The sequence below is a fragment of the Corythoichthys intestinalis genome, chromosome 12, assembly GCF_030265065.1.
Source record: "Corythoichthys intestinalis isolate RoL2023-P3 chromosome 12, ASM3026506v1, whole genome shotgun sequence".
Taxonomy (NCBI): Eukaryota; Metazoa; Chordata; class Actinopteri; order Syngnathiformes; family Syngnathidae; genus Corythoichthys; species Corythoichthys intestinalis.
This window is the reverse complement of record NC_080406.1, coordinates 30946738-30972232: the sequence shown is the minus strand read 5'-3', so window position 1 is coordinate 30972232 and position 25495 is coordinate 30946738. Positions and strand designations below refer to the sequence as shown.

The 25495-nt window shown below is 39.0% G+C and overlaps 1 protein-coding gene across 1 annotated transcript in view; it reads right to left on the bottom strand.

The window, feature by feature from the left end:
* Positions 1 to 25495, bottom strand: part of cryl1 (crystallin, lambda 1) — a 43398-nt gene that overhangs the window by 421 nt on the left and 17482 nt on the right. Inside the window, exon 7 of the mRNA XM_057851484.1 lies at positions 8062 to 8170. Within this exon, the coding sequence (XP_057707467.1) occupies positions 8062 to 8170 (109 nt within the window). The remainder of the gene's footprint in view (positions 1 to 8061; positions 8171 to 25495) is intronic.

Sequence of the window (25495 nt, the reverse complement as noted above, 5' to 3'; positions counted from 1 at the left end):
CGACCATAAAAGGACGACAAATATAGACGAGCAACACTTAAAAGTGCAATGAATACAAGGTTAGCACATCGACTGAAACCAGATTTTAACTGATTTTTTTCCTTTTGGGATATGTTTGTCAAAGACTTCAAATGTCTTAGAGTATCTAGCTGTAAATTAGGTTTGCAGCAGTTTTGTTTTCGTCGACATTGACGTAAACGAAAGTATGGGAGAGAATATGTAATGCTGCTTTAGCCTTTAAAGGTCTGTGTTGAGTGATCATCAGATGCTAAATGTCATTCTAGCAATAGCGTTGTGGTTCTTTACCTGGGTTTGATTGAACCCTTGGGGTTCAGTGAGTAAGTCTAAGGCAGGGGTGTCCAAACTTTTTGCAAAGGGGGCCAGATTTGGTGTGGTAAAAATGTGGGGGGCCGACCTTGGCTTACATCCTTTACGTAGAACAATATATTTAAGCAAATTTTAGCAAGCCATTCTGTGTGTCACATTGGCTTTATTATTTTTTATTAATTCATACTTTCAACAATCTCGCAATTAGCCTTTGTGGCGGTCTCTTTCGACTCTCAGGCTCTTGCGAAATACTGCTGCTGTGAAATTAAACTAGCTTCAAGTTGCTTCAATTTCTCGCTGCGTATCTTCCCTGTAATCTTGTCGTACATGTCAGCGTGTCTTGTTTGGTAATATCGCCTCACATCGAACTCTTTAAAAGCAGCGACTGTCTCTTTGCAAATGAGGCAGACACAGTTGTTGTGTATTTTAGTGAAGAAATTGTCCATTTTCAATCTATCCTTGAAACGTCGGCCGTCACAGTCAACTTTCTTTTTTTTTTGTTGACGTCGGCATTTTAGAAAATTGGAAGTAAAGGGTCACACAGGGTTAATGTTGCTTAGAGTGCTGCTGCCTTTTAGCGGGTAAATGAGGAGAAGCATTTAGTGTGTTTGCTACTTCATATGCTTGTTGCAGTACTGCTGACCAATTTATGAATTCTGTTTGCAGGCCAGACGTTACTCATTTTAAGACAGAGGCTGGGGGCCAGATGAAATTTGACCACGGGCCGCATTTGGCCCCCGGGCCGGACATTGGACATGTCTGGTCTAAAGGGTTCGGTTAAGGTTAAGACAACAGGGCCCTACTTTCATACCCTGACTAAAGGCCAAGTGTCTTTTTAAACTAGGTTTTGGACTGGGTTGCCTCCAATTTACAGGCTTTATTCCATTTCTTTCAACTCCAAGCCCTCTATCTAATGGGAGGAGAAAGTGGTTTGCTTAGTGGAAGGTTGACTCACTCTTGGTATGAGTAACAGACCTACAGGCAGTGTGCACTGCGCAGCTAATTAAAAAAAAAAAAAAAAAAAAAATTTGCGTCACATTTTAGGCCATGAAAATAATGATGCAAGGATGCGACCATAAAATGCGAACGTAAACATAACAATGTCATTTTCCAATGTGAAAATTAACTGCAAAACACCAAATTCATATGTGGCAAATGTGAAATTTGAATAAATTTCAACGGGAATTTGCTTGTTAGCTTAGCTATATCGGTTTTGAATTTGAAGGGGGGAAAAAAAGCTTCATTATTAAATTTCGAAGGGTTTGGTGAATACACATGTGAAACTCGTGCGGTTCGGTACATTTAGCAAGTTTAAGAACCACTGCGTTAGCGTGTCATTCACGTTAGCATTAGCTTCAGAATGGCTCATGCCGTCTTATAACACTGGCCATTTAGCTTTTCTGTCAGTAAGTCTAGAGCAGTGTTTTTCAACCTTTTTTGAGTAACGGCACACTTTAGTCATGAAAAATATCTCAAGGCACGGCACCAGAAAAAAAAAAATTGATTAATTTCTGTGGACTATATTAACATTATAAAGTCGTGTCAAGTTAGTTCGAATAATCGAGTAATCGGATAAAGAACATAAAAAAATTAAAAATACCAGAGCTAAGCCTCAAACTATTAAAAAATTAATAAATTTGGATCCAAGTACAACAAAAGAACAATTGGCTAACTTACATAGCAAAAGTCCGCTAGCTTAAACACTATAAAATGCTAACTTTTGGCACAGTGGTTGAAAAACACTGGTCTAGAGGATGTTAAACGTTCGGACAACTTTTTATTTATTAATGTATTTTACATACAGTTTGTGGCTTTTAGGTAGATTTAATTGAAAATTAAGTGCTGCTTTTCCTCTGAGTGCGTATTAACATCACAAAGTTGGCATTCCCCTTGCAGACGCTAAAATATGCGCTCGTCTATTTTCATTTGAAATTGTTGGAAACCTTTATTTTTTGGACTACAACTTTGAATTTGAATTTTACAGACGAAAACTTTTTGAGTAACTGTCAACTAAAACTGGACAAAATTTGTATGAGATTTCGTCGACTAAAACTCCGAAAGACGAAAACATTTTGAGATGACTAAAATATTACTAAGACTAATAAGTATTTTCTTCCAAAAGACTAAGACAATAACAAAAGGGCAGCCCAAAACCACACTTGTTATCTTTGTTGTAGGCCACGATAAAGTTATGGTTTCCTTCAACAGGTCATTATGTCAGAGAGCTAGAGCTATCTTAAAATATTGAGGAATAATTGATTATTAAACTAATTAACAACTATTGTGATAGTGCAAGAAAATGCAGGTTTCACTATGACTTTTTTTGTTGTTGTTGAAAATGAGAGTTTCTCTAATATCTCTAACAGGTTAGAAAAGTCTAAGCACCCCTAAAAAAATGATCAATTTTTGTGTTGCAAAGATTTTTTACAATAATGAAGTAGGAGGTGACCTCTTTCTCACGCTTCCTTCTCGTCACGGCCGTTATCGATCGCTGTTTGTAATCATTTCCTCATGACAAAGGCGTCGGGCATTTTGCTTGACGAATGATTGATTTCAAGCGCCAATAAATCTTGTAACCATTAAAGCACCAGGAAACTTTGCTGCTCGCCGTTCATGCTGAATTTGTGATAAACATCTAAGAATGATTAGACAAAATAATCCTTTTGTTGTTGTTGACTGTAAAGATGTGACCATAAGAGTGATAAAGTTGCTGGTTAATTTGATGAGGTCAGTACATAAACTATGAGCTATGATAATCATTTACCAAATTCTCACCCATGCTAAGGTAAAAAGGAGGTGTGGCTACCTAAGAGTTTTCTCGGCAGGTGCTGTTAGTCCTATTTGAGGACTTCTACAAGGTTCTAGACCGCCGCTTTGGACAGCATGTGAGTTTTGGATGACTAGTGTGAGGGAGGTCGGCTATCAAAAGACACCTTTGTTGGTCCCCCCCAAAGCGCTCCCGCTAGCTGGCCTGGCGACTGTGTGGCTTTCACACCGCCAGTTGACATTCTCCATCTACCTGACATTTCACTCTCAGCTTCGCCGCTGCGCATAACATGTAATGTATGCAGAGGCATGATATTTGAGATGCATGTTAAGTCTGCATTTATTAGGATTATTTCACACTGTGCACACAGTTCATGAAGTACATGTTTGATTGATGCTGTTACGTTTTTTGGATTGTCAGCCCCTAAAGACTGTTTCGCTTAGCAACATGAAATTTGGTAGAAAAATCCATAATGACTAGACCCACAAAAAAGTCTCAAAAAGCCAAAATAGAAAGTCTGCCATGCAAAAAGCATGTTTTTTTCATATTTTCAGCGGTATTTTATGCTCCTGAATGAAATGGATCGCTTGGATGTGTGTGGAAGCGATGGCTATATTTATTTAGTTTTTTGAATCCCGCGCCATGAAAATAAGTGACTTCCGGCTCCAGTCTCGAGTTGAGAAAGAGGGCGCTGTGACCTGTACGGTAGAAGGAGTCCTCTTCACCAGCCATACTGTTGTATGAGAAAGACTAAGGATTCAGCTGATTTTGCGAATTAATTTGTTTATTTTTCGCATCACGGCAGCCAAACGGCTGCAGAAAAATTTTGCTGCACCAGGCAGAGGTGTGTGAGCCTTTTTGGCCTTTCAAAAGGTTCCCATTCACCGGTGTATATTGGCCAAAACAAGCCCTACTACTGTGGGACCATTGGACTTACGAGGAAGTGAGTAAACATCGTGTTTTGTATGATGTCAAATACTGGGATAATTGTAATACGTAGGCGGCCTGCATTTTGTGGCTGACATGCTCCTTCTCCACTCGGCCGACAACACTGACGGCTTGTCGCACATCCCCCCGCCGGGAGAGCACTATACTCGGTTTATTGCCCTCTTCATGTGCCCAGTGTTCTGTCAAATTTCCCACTCGATCAGAAATCGCAACTTTGTGTTACAAATAGCCGCGAATACAGCGATTACAAAATAAACACTACAAACCTTCTGTTTTCCGAAATTTCCAGGTTCGCGGTGAATCAGTAACAGGCACACTTTTGCTCAATAGACGATGTTTATTGATTAGAAAATGCAGATTAAATTAGACAATCCCACAAGAGCAAGCAAACAAGTATCACAAACAAGTATAACAAATGTCAACGATGACGCTAGATTTGAGTTTGTCAACCCCAGAATCCCCGCGTTCCCGTTACAGCAAAACAAAATGTCCCTTTAGCAATGAAAATCGCTTACCGTGACAAGTGAGTGGGAAGCCAGCAACGGAACAAAGCCAGGCAATCCATACGTGACCCTCTGGCGGACTTCAACATACGGATCGCCCAGCTTTGTCCTTTTGCCGCTTTACTGGAGTGTTGCTGGCTTCCCACTCATTTTGTCACGGTAAGCGATTTTCATTGCTAAGGGACAACATAGTTGTGCTGTAACAATAACGTGGGGATTCTGGGATTGACAAACTCAAATCTAGCGTCACGTTACCATTGTTTTTGCTTGTTTTTGATACTTGTTGCTTGCTCTTGTGGGATTGTAATCAATAAATCTAATTTATTCTGCATTTTCTAATCAATAAACATCATCTATTGAGCAAAAGTGTGCCTGTTACTGATTCACTGCGAACCTGGAAATTTAGGAAAACACCTTCTTTAAATAAAGGACTATTTACTTAAGTTTTATCATGGACGGGTAGGTAGAAAAGATCTCCTAAGACACATTCTGTCTGTCATGTTAGCTGCACAACAACTGCATGCCGCTGTTTACACTGTGTACGTCGTCGCCGTGTAGTACAGCATTATTTTTCATTATATTCATGTTGACCATGTGGCAGCTACGCGTTCCTCCGACGTCAGCCGGTTTGTCTGGAGGTACTCTCCAGCTGCTTCCCCGACGAGCTCTCCTGTCCGTAGTAGCAGGGGAATGAGCTGTAACTTGCTCTCCGCTGGGCGGGTTGCCGATCAGCAAAAACAATCAAAAACCCCGCGGCAGTGTGACATGACCCGGGCTAGTTATGTGTGCTTCGAAGACTTTGAAACATCACTCGGTTCGGGTTAGCATGTCGGTTATCTGTCACACCTCTTGGTTTGTTTACATTCTCCGAAGCGCGGGGGGGTGGGGAGCAGGGAATTGTCAAAAGTCTGACTAACTACAGCGGCATAATATAGCGTTCGGGATGTTCGACAGTTTAGGTACTGGTCTGATTTAGTATGCACCCAATTGAGGGGGAATTATTCATTACGAGGAAAATGCGACGAAGAGAGCCAAAAAATTTCATTGTTTCAGTCTCTCTACTCCAATATTTTTAAAGGATATTCTTTTTTTTGAAGTATTTTTCCCAATTGCTAAATAGATGGTATGGTCATGACAAATAACAATCTTGTGCTAAATGGAATATGCAATATTAAAAATGCAATCAAAACTGTCCACTTCTTGCACCTCCCGAACGATATTTTATGCCACCGGAGTTAGTCCGGCTTTTGTCTTTTCCCTGCCCCCGCTTCGGAGAGCTTAAACAAACCAGGAGGCGTGACTGATAGCCGACATGCTAACTCAAACCGAGCGGCTTTTCCAGGTCTTATTCTTGCCTTTCGAAGGGAAAAATCACACAAAACTACCCCGGATCATGTCACACAGCGGCAGGGTTGTCGATTGTCTTCGCCAATCAGCAACTCCCCCCGGCGGCGAGCAAGTGACAGCTCGTCGTTCCTCTTCTGCGGGCAGGAGAGCTCGTTTGCCGGGGAAGAAGCTGTAGAATGACCGCCGGACAAATCGGCCGACGTTGGAGGAACGTGTAGCTGCACGAGCCCAACCCGAGGATAGTGGTCTATTGCTGGTGTTCTGCCAAATTTTTCACCCTTATAATATTTTGCTCCCAAAGCTTTTTTGCCTGTGAATAAGCCCTCTTTTACATTCAGTTGGACTCTCAATGTTATCCACAGGTGCTACATAAACAAGTTACACCGTAAGCATACATGTTTAACACGAATATGGCGTAAATTCATGCTCAACTACACGGCGAAGACGTAAACAATGAGAGAGCAGTGCGCAGTTGTTGTGTGCAGCTAACATGGCAGGACGTGTCTGAGGAGGATGTTTCTACACATCCGTCCGTAATCAAATGTGAGAAAATATTCCTTTATTTAAAGAAAGTTCATAGTATTTACTTTGTAATCACTGTATTCGCAGCCATTTTTAACACTAAGTTGCAATTTCTGATGGGGTGCAAAATTTGACACAACACTGGGCACACAAAGAGGGCAATAAGCCGAGTATTGTGCTCTCTCGGCGAGCAAGTGAAGAGGGGTGTGTGACAAGCTGCTGGTCGTCGGCCGAGTGGCATTCTCAGTGGACAAGGAGCATTGTCAGCCACAAAATTTGCCACCTCCGTATTAAAACGAGTGCCATGATCCCAGTATTTGATATAATACAAAACACGATGTTTACTCACTTCCTCGTAAGTCTAATGGTCCCACAGTTGTCGGACTTGTTTTGGCCACTCTCGGGGTGGGGGTTTTTGAAACCCAAAAAGGCTGACACGCCTCTTCCCTGGTGCAGCAACATAACAATGCAGCACATTTGGCTGGCGTGATGCAAAAAATTAACGAATTAATCCGCAAAATCAGATGAATCCACAGTCCATCTGCATGCTATAAAGCAATGCTGTATTGTGAGATGCTAAGCCGGGTGATGTCACATTCGCATTCCTCCTCAAAACAGGAAGTTAGCGGTCAATTTCATTCAGGAGCATAAAATATCACGTGCAATTTGAAATAAACAAGTTTTTTTCTGTCATAGGCACTTTAACCCATTATTGGACAAGTAACAATTTTGGGTAATTTCCCAAAAACCTCAAAAAGACCTCGAATAAACATAACTGAACATCCCATCTGGAGTCATGTAGGCCACAATACTACTTTCCTTTAGTACAAGTGTGGCTTATGTGACACAAAATGGGGGGTTCACACATGAAGATGCAAAGTCTCAAGTATAATAATTTTAAAAATATATATTATTAATCAATATTTTCATATATATTCTTTGTGAATAAATACAAATATAAATTCGAAAATGATAACAAAAAACTTAATAGAAGTAAAATTAATAGAAATACACTGTGGTTATGACCCCCAATAAAGCTCTAAAGTTTATTTAGTTTTATTTCTTTATTTTAATTTCATAGGATTTAATTCATTACCTGCCAATGACGATAGACACCCAATTCCTTTAAATTGGGAGGACTGGCAGTGATTGCTTAAGTTTCAGTGCCATTTCATTGTCATTTACTGTTCCTTTTTAATATTTTGTTTATAAAATATGTTTAAAAAAATAACAAAAAGTAAAAGTGAATATTTACATTAGTTGCCCTTTTTCCACGTTTAAAAACCTGATTAAAAAATTAAATAATAAATAAGAATATTCACAATCAACTCAGTCACTGCTGACCCAAGTATACAGTATGCATAGTATAAACAGAGAATGTGTTGTGGTATTTAGAAAGTAAAAATTACATTTGTGGTATATCAAAAACACATATTGGAGACGCTAACCATCCAATCCATTACAGCTGGATGGACTACCAGCAGTAATTAACTGCTAGCCTCTCGCATTTCCAATAGATTGGGTGTCTAGCGCCGTCAATGGCAGCCAATGAGTTAAAAGAGTGCCCAATTACGGGTTAAAGACAACCTTCCAGACGATTGCTAACAAATTTGAAATATGTACAAGCTTGCTCAATGACAGCATTACCTTCAGGTGCATTCAGGTGCATTGTTTCCATGGGCCCGATGAAGGCGTAGCGCATTCCCAGTCCCTCTGACATCACCAAGTCGATGTCCTGGACGGATATAATGCCATCCTGAGGATGCGCAAGGACAAGTGAGTTACAAAATGTTCAAGTAAATAATGACAATTGGAGTTATTAGGGTGGCTGGCTAAGGAGTTCAACATAATACTCAAGAATGAAAAAATATATCCTGTGATAATTCACTAATATGTCCGTTCAAACTAAAATATAAGACTTCTTGCTCATTTTCAGGCATCTTACTTTTTTGTGAGTCTATTATTTTTGTTTATTTTACATATTTGTACATGTACAAACAACAACAGACAAAATGTCTTGGTGAAAAGATTTTGCCGGTTGAACCAGACAACCCAAAGAGGGTTTATAAAATCCTTCACTACTAAGAAACATGCTGACCAAATTTCAGGTAGCTCAATGAATTGGCTTTTTTAGACTTTTTTCGTGGGTCTACTCATGACAGACATACCCATCCAATTGAAAAAGTATCTGAACCTTTTGGAATTTCTCACATTTGTGCATAAATTCACCATCAAATGTGATCTTATCTTTGTCAAAACCCCACAGATGAAAAAAACAGTGTCTGCTTTAACTAAAACCACCCAAACATTTAAAAGTTTTTATATTTTAATGTGGAAAGTATGAAAACAATGACAGAAAGGGGGAAAATAAGTATGTGAACCATCACATTTAATATTTTGTGCCCCCCCCCCTGGGAGCAATAACTTCAACCAGACGATACCTGTAGCTACAGATCAGTCTGACACTAATCTTGGCCCATTTTTCCCTACAAAACTGCTGTAGTTCAGTCAGATTCCTGGGATGTCTGGCATGAATCGCTGCCTTTACGTCATGCCACAGCATCTCAATGGGGTCCAAGTCTGGACTTTGACTTGGCCACTCCAGGACGTGTTTTGGATCATTGTCTTGTTGCAGAATCCATCCTCTTTTTATCTTTAACTGTCAGACAGACGGCCTCATGTTTTCCTCCAAAACATCCTGATAAACTTTTGAATTCATTATTCCATTAATGATTGCAAGTTGTCCAGGCCCTGAAGTAGCAAAACAGCCCCAAATCATGATGTTCCCTCCACCATGCTTTACGGTGGGGATGAGGTGTTGATGTTGGTGAGCTGTTCCATTTTTACTCCACACATTGTTGTGTGTTACTCCCAAACAATTCAACTTCGATTTCATCAGTCCACAAAATATTTGCCAAGTGGAGTGTCCAAGTGCTTTTTTGCGAACATTAAATGAGCAACAATGTTTTTTTTTTTTTTTGACAGCAGTAGCTTCCTCCGTGGTGTTTTCTGTAAGTCTTTAGCAGACACTCTGGGGTTCCCCTTACCTCTATGAGTATTCTGCGCTGAACTCTTGGCGTCATCTTTGGTGGACGGCCACTCCTTGGGAGAGAAGCAACAGTGCCAAACTCTCACCATTTGTAGACAACTTCTCTGACTATCGATTGATGAACATCCAGACTTTTAGAGGTGTTTGTGTGTCCTTTCCCAGCTTTATACAAATCAACAATCCTTGATCGCAGGTCTTCAGACAGGTCTTTTGACCAAGCCATCAGACAATGCTTCTCATCAAGACATTTCTTACCAGGTGTGTGTTTTATAGTGGGCAGGGCAGCTTGACTCATCAGTGATTGGGCACACACCTGACTTAAATTGTTTGAAAAAAAAAAATGGTTTCAAATGCTCTTTAAGTGTCCTTAGGCAGAGGGTTAACTTATTTTTCCCCTTCTGTCATTGTTTACATGCTATCCTCGTTAAAATATGACAACTAGGGCTGTCAAAATTATCGCGTTAACGGGCGGTAATTCATTTTTTTTAGTTAATCACGTTAAAATATTTGACGCATTTAACGCACATGCCCCGCTCAAACAGATTAAAATGACAGCACAGTGTCATGTCCATTTGTTACTTGTGTTTTTTGGTGTTTTGTCGCCCTCTGCTGGCGCTTGGGTGCGACTGATTTTATGGGTTTCAGCACCATGAGCTTTGTGTTATTATTGACATCAACAATGGCGAGCTACTAGTTTATTTTTTGTTTGAAAATTTTACAAATTTTATTAAAACGAAAACATTAAGAGGGGTTTTAATATAAAATTTCTATAACTTGTACTAACATTTATCTTTTAAGAACTACAAGTCCTTCTATCCAGGGATCGCTTTGACAGAATGTTAATAATGTTAATGCCATCTTGTTGATTTATTGTTATAATAAACAAATACAGTACTTATGTACAGTATGTTGAATGTATAGATCCTACTCACCTACGTCACAAAATGACGTGTCGCTGTATCCGGCCGCCATATTGTCCGTATTTTTTAGACCTATTCTCATTGTTTTCAATTAGTCGTGCAACTTATAGAGCAATTCATGGAAGCCCCGGTGTTATCTGACGCCGTAAACTCATTGGATGCGTTGCATAAAAGGCGTTATGTGGAAAAGCTTCAGTTTATCCATTCGCCAGATCCATATTTGATGCCTAAATCGATGTTTTTCGACCCACTGTCTTCGCCGTCTTTGCCTGACCATGATATTTACAACTATCTTGTCCACACAAAATCAGCCTATTCTCACGAAAGTTTGAAAAACTTTTAAGAGCTTGGAGGCTTATAAATGCTACGTTGCTGGTTGGGTGAAACAGGTCCTCCTACATGAAAATTCGGCAGGAATCTTGTGCTCGGGAAGGTGAGTTACGAAATTTTCAATTCAAAATCTTTTGTTCTTGCTAACATCCACTGTCAAGTCTAATGTATTTCATGTCATTTGTCAATGGAGCTAGGGCTTTTAATGTTTATATGGTTTAGCGATAGCACTCTTACTACATATATATATAATATGTAATAAATATGAAGTGCGATAGCACTACTCCAGATTGTCCCTAGTTGAATTTATTTTTTGGCTTTTGACCTCAATAGGGAAATTGTAAATTAATTGTATGACAACTGTCTTATTATCCCCTTATAATTATGTATTTTCAGGTAGTTCATTCACAACGTCTGAGTGTATGTTGTCGGCGATTAGCCTAGCAATGATCTTAATTGTGGTTGTCAGCCCAAAACCCTCTAAATATATATTAAATGCATCTTACCAGATATAAAATGACTACTACATAATCTGTGGTAGTCGTTTGGAGCCAAGTTTTCTCGTTGAATTGCAGCAGTCAATCTCGCTCTCCTCTCCGGGTCTCTCGGAATACGGTAAAACTTCAAGTCTCTCCGTCTATCTTCTCTGTTTTTGCAACCGACCGCCACACACGACTTCACCATTTTGATTATTGTTAACGAGCAGAAAAACATGCCATAATAGGAGGAATTTACGAAGCGCAAATGCATTAATATGACGAGTATAAGGACAACATGGCGCGGGGGCGGAGCTGTGACGTCACGTGAGCAGGGTCTATATATCAGTCTTGTGTCTTATCTTTCCATTCCAACAATAATTTACGGAAAAATATTGCATATTTTATAGATGGTTTGAATTGCGATTCACTCGATTAAAAATTTTAATCGTTTGACAGCCCTAATGAGAACCTATGTTTGGGTGGTTTTAGTTAAAGCAGACACTGTTTTTTCATCTGTTTTATTTTGACAAAGATCAGATCACATTTGCTGATTTTATGTAGAAATTTGAGAAATTCCAAAAGGTTCAGATACTTTTTCATACCACTGTAGCTCAAATAAATCTTATTCATAATATTAACAATTTTAGCCTGAAATGTCTCTTTGATACCAAAATCATAGTTCTGTGCAGTTTTAAGCATTGCTTTGTGAGACTTTTTTGTGGGTCTACTGATGGTTAACATACCTTCCAAATTTCATGAAGCTACATGAAACGGGCTTCAGGGGCTGAATTTTCAAAAGAATCCTGTTTTAGACATCCAATCTATTTGAACTGGGAGCGTGGCAGCGAACAAACATTTGTTCATTTGCTGCCAACCCTCCCACCTCAAATGAGAGAGATCTATCGACATCAACGGCAGCCAAAGTATTAAGGAGGAAGCATAGTTTAGTTTGTTATGGAGTTCAGGTGATGTTGTGGTATCAAAGGAAATCAAAGCTGGAAGCAAACCGGGTCGGCGGGGGAACGCGAGGGTCTCGACAGGCCGCTCTTTGTTCAAGTTTGCCATTCAACAACGAGCCTGTTATCTTAGCTAAGTGGCCGAGTGGGCGGAACTTTTTCCTCCACAATGATCACCATCCGCTTTCTCAGCCGCTCTGCTTTCCATTGCTGGCCTTGACTCAAGGACCCCTTCTCTCGGTGTAATTTGGATGGGTGGGGGTCTGTGTTACCTAACATGGATCACAGGGTCACTCGCACACAAACACCAGTTTCACTGTCAGCCACATTTGAGCTCTTAGTTTGGGTTTATTGCTGCTAAGTCACCAAAAATCACATCATCCAAAATAAACTACTGTATTAGAAAATATTCACAATTGACACTCTCATACATGACAACCATGTCTGATTAATGGATGGATAGCAGCCTTTTAAAGGTTATCTGTACCTATCTAGAAGCTGAAACATATTGATAAACTCAAAATTTTTATTTGCATTAATACTGTTTTGAAAGAGTGATCAATCTTAGCAAGCCAAAATCAATATTATTGCTAGTTTAAGCACTTATTTGTTTTACATATGGCGGAAAACAGACAAGACTGAAAAAGCAGTTTCTGCTCTTGCACTCCTCTTTAAAAGAAACTGCTGTATTTGAAGCCAAAACAACTGTTGTGTTTGACAGAACAATATGTCTATATGCTGCATTAACAGATTCATGAAGCATTAAGCCCCCGAACTATTTTTAATGTCCGTTTTACCCTGAAACCCCCATTTACAAACGTCGCGCAATCGCTCTTGTTTCAACCCAGCCATAAAACGAAGGTAATTAATTACATTTATTATTCAAAATGTCTGTCGTCTTTATCTTAGAATCATTAATTGATGACTCATATTTCGTTTAAAAAAAAAAACGACTTTAAAAAATTATTCACACACGTATTTGAAACTTTTAAACAAATTATATCACAATGAAAAAAATGGCGTCTGTAAAAACGATATCTACCTCATAACTATCACTTAATTGTATTTTTTTTGTTACTGTCGCATTTTCTCCGATATGTTAGATGATAAATAATCGATCCAAACAAAGAAAAATTGGAAAAAAAAAAAACTTTTAAAGGAAATATCTATGAAAAAGAAAACCTCGACCACTCCTTGAAGTCTGCGATTTCTGCATCGCGACCCTTGTTTTATTACCATGTTTCACCCATAAAATCCCCCAAAAATCCAGCTGTGGTCATTCACATCTGTGTCTTGACACTCCATGATACATGCTACAAGGGGTTTTTGGATCAAAACAAGGTAAGTACGCGATCATATCTCGTTAAAGTCATCTCGTCTGTAATTCTGCTCTCGCGTGCTCTCACCTCCAGATAGGGTTTTGCTGTTTAAAAAAAAATTACTTTTTTTTCAAATGCCCTCCTGTTCAAATTTTTTCTTCTCCCAGAAAATTGAGGTTTTAAGCTTTCCAATGATGTATCACACATGCATATAGGACAATTTTGAAAGTTGCCAAATTGGGGGTCTCCGAGCGGAACTTCAAGTCACCTGAGTGTTTTCCGCCAAATCCTAAAATTTATTCTGCAACGCATTAAATGTTCATAATCCAACTACTCGATTGTTCGAACTAATTGATAGATTAATCGATTACCTAAATAATCAATAGCTGAAGCCCTAGTTCTAAGACAACTGAGTCAAAATGTTACATAACACTTACTGACTAGGGGTGTGACAAAATATTGAAATGGTGATATATCGCGATACTTTGTTTCTCAAAAGGTTATCGATATGCTCCTCCCAAGAATCGAGATATCGTTTTAAAAAGGTGTCAATGTCTTAAAAAAAAAAAAAAAAAAAAAAAAAAAAGAACCAAGAAGTTGCTAACAAAATCTTCCACCATAATGGTGTCTCAGTTAACTAAAACAGAGGTAAAACAGAGAGAAGGCGCTTTGGTAATCCCTAACATGAGCCGCAGCAGAGCCTGTGCATTGTTTGCGCACATGAACGCCGTGGCCCGCCCTCTTTTTAATCTTTCCCTCGCGCTCTGGCGCTCTCCGAGAGTCTGCAACTCTGCATCCTGTTATTTCCTTTTCGAATTTAGATACGGAAGCAAGAGGTGAAAAGCAAACTAAAGACGGGGTAATTAAAAAGGCAAGGATCTTCGTTCTAAGCAGGACATCGTGGTGTTCCTTAAAATGTTCTTATTTATTGTGTTTCAGTGCTCCTTAAGGCAGGTTGTTCTTTTGTGTGTTCTGATGCGAGTCATTAAAATAAAGAATGTTATTTAAAAGTATTTTAGTTTATTTTTGTATATGCTGCTGTTCCTCTCCTTGTCAGAGAGGCGCGTCCATGTGAGCACAATATCCCACACAGAAATATATCTAACAAACCTTTCCAGCACTATTTCGTTGTGTAAATGCATTTATAATGGTCATAAAAATAGATAGACTATTTAAACATTAAGAAAACTTCTATCTCTAGGCTGTAATTCATTTGGGTGATTCCAAGGTCACTTCCTGTTCTGTAACTCAAAAGAAACAGGAAGAGACCCATAAAATCCCCCAAAATCAACAGAAAGTAACTGACAATCAGCAGGTAAATGACCTTAAATGGCCCAAAATTACCTCCTTGCCTATCATTGGCTGCCACTGATGGCCATAGACGTTCAATCCGTTTGAAGTGGGAGGGACGTTCATTCGCTGCCACCCTCCCAGTTGAAATGGATTGGACGTCTACTAGTGATTAACTCATTCCAACTCACAGCAGAAGCTTGTTTTTCTGTTTATTAGTTGTTTGTAGAATGTCCTAGAATGATTTCCTGACCAATGTATCAATAACCGTTGTAGCGCCATATCATCAGATCATTGTTATCGGGAGCTTTGTATTTCAAATCGTATCGTATCGTGAGGTACCGAGAGGTTCCCACTCCTATTACTGACATTTTACATTTACCATTAGTGTTACCTCCCTCAAGGCAATAGTTATTGTTTTGCTCCATTTGAAAGTTGAGTTGTTCGTAAGACTACAAAATGTTTCAAAAGGAGTTGACCAAGAGAGAACCCATTACATTTTTGTTACGAATGTTCTGACTTCTGAGAAATTTTTCACCGCCCGTAATTGAATCGTGCCAGTTTAAAACGACTCTTGAAGTAACAAATGAATTTTCCTTCACGCCAATGAGTCCGCATTCTTAATTATGCAGTGTTGAATCTGGTTTCATTTTACACACAATCAGGTGGGACAACATTGACATCACTAAAGCTCTGTCCCGCATTCTCAAGGTTGGCTAACAATCTAGAGGAACTCGTTGGTCCACCCCAACGAGGAAAAACCAAAGAACCAGAAGATCACTCCAGTTAGTTATGTTTGGTATCTGTTGTAAATGTCAGTACTTTGTTTTTGAAATGAGCGTCAATTCAAAAAGCCAAAAACTTTGTAAAAACTGGGAGTCGAAATGGATTGGATGTCAAATGCCGTCAATAGCAACAAAAAGAGATGCTATGTGAGGTTAAAAGATTTATAAAACAACAACAAAAAATGGGCCGCAATGAATGTATGTCTGGATTGTTTTTTTTTCATATTACTTATGGCTTTTTTGTGTTGTTTTTATTCTTTATTACTATCTCAATAATTGAGTTTTTTTTTATTTTTTTTTTTAAATATATCCGTCAATTAATTCATTTTATTGATTTTTTTTTTTTTAAATTGCCCATCGCAAAATGCACATATCACATTAGTGACACGACCAAACACTACTAAATGCGTTCTAAATACACATACAATAAGAAAATGTCACGCAGTGTCATTTTTGCAAGCCATTATTGAGCTAGAAAACAACAAAGCCTGTGGTGTTGATTGCATTACAGCTGAGCACTTAAAACATGCCAGTCAGAAGGTAATTCCTCTCCTTGCCTTGTTTTTATGGTTTCTTTAAACATGGCATTCTACCCGATTCGATGATGGCAGTACAACTTTTGCCTATTATAAAAGATAAGACTAGTAAAATTAATAGTAAAGATAATTACAGACCAATTGCTCTGGCCAGTGTGCTGTGTAAAGTGCTTGAGACAATCATACTGAATAGAATAGCTACATTTATTTCCACAGGTGACAAACAGTTTGGGTTCAAAAGAAAACATGGAACTGTTATGTGCATATTTGCGTTGAAGGAATTATTACTGAAGTATCAAGGCCTGAACTCAACAATGTTTTTATGCTTTATTGATTCATCAAAAGCCTTTGATCGGATCAATCATAGCAAACTTTCTTATGTTAACACAAAGGTGGGTGCCCAAATATATCATCCGTATTCTAGTCTTCTGGTATGCAAATCAACTTGTTCACACTAGAGATGTCCCGATCCTATATTTGGATCGGATCGGACGCCGATATGGGCAAAATAAATGCGCATCGGTATCGGATCGGCCGACACGGAAAAACTCCGATCCAGACTTGCGATCCAGTTTTTTAAAAGTCGGTCCGGGTTTTCCAGCGCACCGATTTACATAATCCATTACAGTTTTTGCTTCGGTTTCCCTAAAATCCGGTCCGTATTTTACGGCACACCTTCAGCACACTACATTACGGTCTCCCAATTTACCGAGAGACTTTATCGGTAAAAATGTCAGCTGTGTGGGATCATTTCACCTTAAAGGACGACAAAGACGAAGAGGCAGAGTGCAACATATGCAACAATAAAGTCAAGCGTGGTGGTAAAGCTGTAAGAAGTTTTAATACAACCAACCTAATCAAGCATTTAGTGAAATACCACCACAAACAAAATAAGGCGTATGTTGAGAAAACCGAAGACAAAAAGGAAGGTCCTACGCAACTAACACTGGCATAAACTTTTGCTATGCGTGACAAACTGGCACTCGACAGTCCCAAAGCCCAGGGAATAACAAGAGCCATTGCTGAAGAATTCATTCTGGATGACGAGCCATTATCTCTCGTGAGTAAAGACGCAACATCCAACACTTAGAACCACGGTACAACATGCCCAGCCGTCATTACATCCTTGAGCGATTCGGCCGTGGAAGATTCCAGAACGATTCACAAACATCCAAATTCCGATTATTGTAATATGTCGAGTAAAGCGCAAGTAATACACAGCGCGGTCTTCGGGACGCAATGAGAAACGGACCGTATTGCGTCCCGAGAGTAAACATCATGCTTGTCATAGACCCGTGTAATGCAAATGCTCAACTCATGCCGCTGGATAAAAAAACACAAGAATACCTGACTGCTGCTGACAGCCGCTACAAACTACGTCAACATCGTTTTACTGTAGATAATAGATATCATATGTATTTAGAACTAGATGCAAAATGACAGACTCGACAGCGTTAGCAACATTGAAGTATGGAAAACTAGATACGTTAGTAAACGGCTGTCATCTTAACGCAGGAGACTTCCCTAGTAGGCTGTTGTGAACCTTCCAAGCGAACCTAATTAACTTTTTATCTAAAATACTCCTAAATCGGCAAAATCTTGACTTGAATCTATCTTCTAAACCGTTTCTACTTTCACATGTCGAAAGTAGACAGAAGGGAAATTATGGAATAATGGGAGCAATTTTAACAACTTTAACAGTTGATTCGCAAAATTAAATGAATTGAATGTAGTTTAAAGCTGCTGATACAGAATTGGGACTTGAGTATTTTATTTACTGTTTTAAAATGTTAACTTGATACTGAAATAGTCGTTTATTTAAACCTGAGAGGCTTTTTATACAATTATTGTGACTAATGCACGAAACATTAAAAGCATCTAATAGCTTGGGGGGTTAGTTGAATTTTCCTCTGAGGTTGTTTATGTGTTTTGCTTTTTCAAGACAGTTTACAATATTATTTGCACGTTTTACTGACTGACTATGCCATTTCTGTTTGTTATTTATAATGTTTTGTGTTTGTCATTGAATAAACAGGTCAGTTTCTTGTTACCAACCGTTGTGTGTTATTCAAACTCACCTAATTCAGCTGGTTAGATGTTATCAAGAGTACTAAAACTCTTTTCAACATGAGTCTGACAACTAAGTAAGGAGGCTAAATAACTTTAAACTTTAACACATGCTCAGATAGGCCGGTATCGGTATCGGCCAGTATCGGTATCGGATCGGACGTGGAAAACAATATCGGTATCGAATCGGAAGTGTAAAAAACTGGATCGGGACATCCCTTGTTCACACTAAATGGGGTAGCACGGTTTCTTCTTGCTTGAAAGTAAGTAATGGTGTGAGACAGGGAGGACTACTCTCACTATACAGTATCTGTTCAATGTATACATGGACGAATTGTCCAGCCGTCTCAATAGATGTAAGACTGGCTGTGTTGTAGGAAGCACTATCATTAACCATCTTATGTACGCGGATGATGTGGTGGTGCTCTCTCCATGCAGTGCTGGCTTACAGGAGTTACTTTCATTATGTTCTCAGCTTGGTGACCAATTTGACATCAAATACAATGCAGAGAAAAGTAACGTTATGTTTTTACGATCTAAAGAAGATAGGGGGGCTGTATTCCCTCGCTTCTTTCTGGGCAAAAAAAGCGCTAAATGACTGCAATGAGGCTAAATATCTCGGCCATTTTATAACTGATGATTTGTCAGATGACAGGGACATTCACCGTCAATGCAGTAAACTTTATGCACAGGCAAACATGCTTAAGCGAATTTTTTTATGTGTTCCTTTCACGTAAAAATATCACTGTTCAGGGCATATTGCACACCATTTTACACCGCTCACCTGTGGACCAGGTACTTAGCGAAGTCCATGCAGAGGCTAAATGTAGCCTATAATGATGCCTTGAGGCTGTTATTGCGGGTGCCTAGATGGTACAGCGCCAGCCAATTACTTGTCAGTTCTGTGTTACCCACCTTTAAAGCGCTACTAAGAAATCTGATGTATAAGTTCATGTGTCGATTAAATGAGTCCGAAAATAGTATTTTAATGAAAATAACGGATCTTAAAAATAGTTATAGATGTAGGTCAAGTATGTGGCGCCATTGGCGTAAAAGCCTATTTGTTGTGCACAGATAGTTTGTGCCTTTTTCGTGTTCTTTTTTTTTTTGTAGTTTCTGGTCCTGCGTTTTTTTGTAATTTTTCTGTTGGTTTGTGTGATATGGACACCCTGTGTTACTTCAGAATAAAGATCATATATTGTAAATTTATGACTGAAACTGCCGAATTTTCATCTCGTTCTCGTGTCGTCAGACGACAACTGGCATCCATGTCTTAATGTTTTGGACACGTTTTCAGCGCGTCTTCGTGACGTCATCATTATGAGAAAAATTGTTCATTAACGAAATATTTTCATTATCGTCATCGTTGACGAAAATGACACTGATACGACAATTAGATGTTGGCCCACAAAATAATTTTCCCGTGGACCGCAATTGGCCTCTAGGTCTCAGGTTTGAGACCCCTGTCCTAAATAAATGTAATTAAAAACATAAAAAAAAATTTTTTTTTAAACAATCGTATTGATATTATATATTCATGAAAGGATTCCGAAGCACTCCGATCGTGTGTGCTATTTGGGAGGAAAACAACTGGGTAAAAAAACGATTTCATAGCGGCGTCACTAATACGTTCATTTACACTAGGATAAAATACATTCATAGAGCAGGCCCTTGAACGTGTGACTTTTGCATTTCCACATTCTCTGTTTATTCTTGTCGAAATGAATCCTACCACAACAGAACAACTCACTCTAAAATCTGTTTTCAGATAATACAAGGTACGGATGCGCCATAGAGGTGACGTTGTAGCACCTTCCGAGCAACGTTTTGCACTTTTAACAGCACGGTGGCGGTTTTAACAGTTGTCATTTAATGGAAGGCTCAGGGTTAAGTCCCATAACAGCAGCCTCGCAGAAAGCCTGAACTTCCACAGGCTGGTGTGAAGACACCTCTCACATGCTATGCTACACAGGAATTCCGCAATAGCTTGCTGAGGAGACTCGATTCGAAGGAAACGTGCGCTGTGTGTGATTTTGGAAAATTCCAGCCAGGAAAACAACAGTATGACAGCCAGTTTAAGGTCAGGTGAGATGGCCAGCATTCCTCGAAGTGTGAGCTTCAGTTCTTGGAAGTGACGCGAGAGTGACATGGTAGCGCTCGGGTTGATATTGGTGGAATTGTGGTAGTCAGTAACGTTTACTCTTTATAGCCAAGCCAAGGAAAATGTCATGGAATAACTCAATTCTGAAGGAAAAAATTGTGTGTTGATCAAGAAAACACACAAGCTGTTACTTTGTTTCACCCATTGTTGTTTTTGTCAACAACGATGACAAAAATATTTCGTCGGCAAACAATTTTTTTATGATGACATGACGAGCTAAAAATGTATCCTGGGAGATTAGAACAGAACGAGATAATTGCCAGTTTTTATCTGACGAGACGACAATGTGACATAGTTCCTGTCATATGTTCACAATGCGTGACATTTTCATATTGTACGTCGAGTACCGAAGCTTGCATCGTAGCAGTTTTTGAGTTGTGTCACTCATGTCACATGTGCTACGCCTCTCCTTCACTCTCCTCACCAGAGTTTAGGGTGTGTTTCAAGCTAGGCTGCGCGCCATCTTGCTTATTTGGAAACTCATGGTAAGATTTGTTTTCTTATCTTGGCAAGAGAGAATATGCAATGTGGTTGTAGCCTTTAAAGGTCTGTGCTGCATGATCATCACACACACTAACATTAATTTATCGCATTACGATAGTATTCGCGTTTTTATCATCAACTTTAGCGTGGCGAGCATCCTCTAAAATGCTCGGAGAACTTTTTTTTTTTGTTTTGTTTTTTTAACATACATTTCATGGCTTTTCCCCCCCCCCAATTAAAAAAATAAATAAATAAATGCAGTATTTTATAGAGCTGTCCCGATACGATCACGTAGTCTCTCAATCTTGCTCCTGCCACTTTTCTTGGTCAGGCAGTGCACTGGAGTTGCTGATTAAAGTTAATGATGATTGGCGGACGTTAAGGTTTGATCTTGCCAGAGAAGCTTGTAAGCCGAAACGTCAAAGCGCCGCATGCGTCAATCATCATTTAACTTGTTAAACAGTTGCTGTGGCAACATATTGTGTGTAAGTGAGCAGCTTGAGCAGATTTGAGTGGACTCACTCAATGAAGCATTTAATAAAGACAAGCATTTTTCTACTTTATTGTTGTTTAAAAATAATTTGGTGGGATAGTACCATGTTTAAAACTTATAATGATTACATTTCAGGTGCTTAAAAAATTCATTAAAATGCATATGCATACATAAGTTTTTTTTAAATTATAGTGTATATATTATAAAAAATAAATAAATAAAAAAAAAAACAACAACCACAAAAAAACGTCTTATATGTATCTCTTTCTGATGCTAAATCTGAATAAATACATTGAACACACACAAGAATTTTTTTGGGGGGGGTCGCGGTTTTTCACTTATTGCAGCGGGTTCTGGTCCATTATCCACGAAAAATGAGGGATCACTGTACTGGTTTTCCTGCTAAGTGTGCATTATCATCATCAAGTTGGCATTGTCCTTGTAGACCAGACATGTCCAAAGTCCGGCCCGGGGGCCAAACGCGGCCCGTGGTCAAATCTCATCCGGCCCCCAGCATCTGTCATAAAATCAATACAGTCTGGCCCACACAAAGACTTAATAAATTGGTCAGCAGTACTGCTACCAGCATAAGAGTGTCTTACACACTAATGCTGCTCCTCATTTACCCATTAAAATGCAGCAGAACTCTAAGCAACATTACCCCGTGTGACCTTTTACTCCCAATTTTCTAAAAATGGCGACAACCAACAAAAAAAAAGTTGACTGCGACGGCCAACGCTTCAAGGATAGGTGGAAATTGGACTATTCTTCACTAAAATACGCAAAAACTGTCTGCCTCATTTGCAAAAAGACAGTCGCTGTTTTTAAAGATTTCAAACAATACCAAACAGATAACAAACAAGACACGCTTACATGTACGACAAGATTACAGGGAAGATACGTAGAAATTGAAGCAACTTGAAGCTAGTTTAATTTCACAGCAGCAGTATTTCGCAAGAGCCCGAGAGTCGAAAGAGAACGCCACAAAGGCTAGTTGCGAGATTGTTGAAATAAATTATTAAAAAAATAATAAAGCAAATGTGACGCACAGAACGGCTAGCTAAAATTTGCTTAAATATATTGTTCTACATAAAGGACGTCAGCCAAGGTCGGCCCCCCACATTTTTACCACAGCAAATCTGCCCCCCTTTGCAAAAAGTTTGGACACCCCTGTTGTAGACGCTACAATATGTGCTCGTCTGTCTATGTTTATTTGGAATTGTTGGAAACCTTTATTTATTTTGGGACTAAAACTTTTGAATTTTACAGACGAAAACAATTTGAGTGACTGTCGACTAAAACTAGACGAAATTTGTATGAGGTTTCGTTGAGTAAAACTAGACGAAGACAAACACATTTTGAAATGACTAAAATATGACTAAGACTAATCAGTATTTCCGTTCATATGACTTAGACAAAAATTAAAAGGGCTGCCAAAGACACTTGTTCCATCACCCCTGGTTCTACTAAAAGCTTACAGTGGAGTACAGCTTGGACTTAATGTTTGACAAACAGTGCTCTTCATCAAATCAACTCCTACTTAATCTAATTACTATCGCCATACCAGTTTTGCATATTGAACCCTTGTCATGGACCATTTTCTTCAAATTCCACCACAGATTTTCAATTGGATTGAGATCTGGACCATTAGCAGCCCATGACATTGACCTTACATGGGTGTTTTCACAGTCTTTGCTTAATGGCAAGATGCATTATCATCTTGGAGAAGGGTTTCATCAACCCCAGACATCATTTCAACAGATGGCATAAGAAATGTAACCTGATTCTTTTGTATTTAATTGCTCAAGATGGCATTTACTAGTGCGGCACCAATACTATTTTTTTTTAGTTCCCAATACCAAGTATGACACAGCTGATGCGATATTGTATCGTTACAATGTTTAAAAAAATAATAATAATAATAAAAAAAATAAAAATTAAAAAAAATGATTTTTTAAAATAGTAAATTATTGGGTACTGGGTAAATGTAAAGTAATTGATGTCATGACTTTGTCAGACACTGCTTATTGAAGCAGAAGTTCAGAATTTTTTACATTAGGCTTAATCTTCGAGTTAGCGGTGGTTTAATTAGTCGGTGGAGTTGATTTCAACAAATTCTGTGCAGTTTGTTAGTTATTTATTAGTTTCAGGGCTCCGGAGTGGCTAAGCTGGCGCAAGTCAATGTTCCTGTCTTAGCACGCCAATAAAAAAATGATAATAACAGATCTAACGTAGTCAAATAAATTCAAAATGCAGATGGATGTTCAAAATACCCATGCGGCCAAAACAATGTCACACCAAACTGCCGTAATTTATTTCATTCTGAGGGACTTTTTTTTTAAGATGCGTAATCCGACCATAATGTAGAGGAGTGCTTCGGCCTCTCGTGCTCATGCTGCATTCGAGAAAGGTGGGAAGTTGGACTTATCTCACTTGGATGGTACCAGTTGCGACCTCAAAGCATTCCAAGCGAATCTATCAGCAAGATGGCTGATCACAACAAGTTGTTTTTTATTTTGGCCAACAAAACACATTTTGACCTGCAAACCTGCCTTCTTATGAGCGATCGAATAGTGGAGGAAAAACGACGGCTAATGTAAATAGCACACACCGTAAACGGCGTTCTTTAGTTTTACTATTGACAATCGCTTTTTAACGGGCAGCGCCATTTTGTCGAGTGACGACAGATTAAAGCAACTCGTGAAGGCGAATCGTGAACTGTTTTTTTCCCTGACTTTGCGACTTGGGCCAATTCGACCGGCGTTGTAAAACTGCGACTTCCCACCTTTCTCGAATGTAGCGTCAGTCTACTGAGTCTTGACTGAAGAACGGCAAAATGGTGAAATGTGCATTAAAGGTTGTGGAAACAGACATAAGAAATGGGCAAATGAAAATGTCCACAACTTCCCAAATAAGAACAAAGAACAATAAAACTATGGTTACTTGCTGCAGGCTACAACATAAACACACCGGTGGAAAAAAAATATCACTTCGATTGGCAGCCTGTTCCCTTCAGAGCTGATGGATTACAAATGTTGCTGTTCATACTACAGTTATTGACATGCAATGGTAAGCTTTAGTAACTTTATCCTGAAAACATGTCCAACACTATTGACTGCATGAGTCATTGGTGATTTTCGTGCATTCAAATGTTATTTATTTTATTGGGATGCTAAAACGAGACCATTGACTCGCGCTAGTTTAGCCACTTTGGAGCCCTGAAACTAACATGTAACAAACTGCACGGAAATTGTTGAAATCAACTCCACCGCCTAATTAAAACCCCACTAACTCAAAAATTAAGCCTAATGTAAAAAATTATTAACTTTCCCTTTAACTCATTGTCTCCCATAGACGGTGTTTGATGGCTTATCCATTTGAAGTGGGAAGGTGGCAGTGGATGAACGACGTCTACAAGGGAGAAACTCATTGAAATTCACATCAGAAAAATGATTGGATGCCACATGAATAGATAAGTGCTCCTTTTTTTTTAATGGTGGCATATGTGGCTGGCGGCCATCTTGGGTAGAGCGACCATCTTAGTACTTTCCGATGCTGATGATGACATTTTTAGCGCTGTATCGGTACCGATACCGAACACTAGCTTTTGCTTGACTTTTCTGTACTATACCATCTCTCCAACGTGTTCTTTTTAGTCTTTCTAACATCTTAAAAGCTTGACAAGTGCACTTGGCTCATCAGTGAAGCAAAAGAAAAAAAAAACACTTGACACAAAGAAACCACTTCAGGAAAACAAACAAAGAGACAGGTCTGTCTGTGTCAATATTATAGCAGTACCTTTACTTTTGAGTAGCAGACAGGCAAAGATAGAGCTCGAAACTACATCAGTTATGTATCAAATCAATTTCCCCATTGCAATGAATTGATTGTGACTTGGAAATAGTCTACAAAGTTCCTTGTCTAACTGTTAACATGGGTCATCCGTGACAAACGTTTGCCTTGTGATAAGAACTTTGATTTCCACTCCCTTACTGAAAATCCATTGAAAAGCCTTTAATGCCAGTTTATCCTCATCGTCAACGTCACCCTTCTGAACCTGAGGATGGTAAACGACAAAATCTGAAATACAAAAATGTCTCAGGTTTGACAATGTATGGAAGTCAGAAATGCCAGACCGCCGGAGAACATATGTACATTTACACGTCTTGTATTATAAATACTGTAAAGAATCCTTTGTAATGTCCCACGAGAA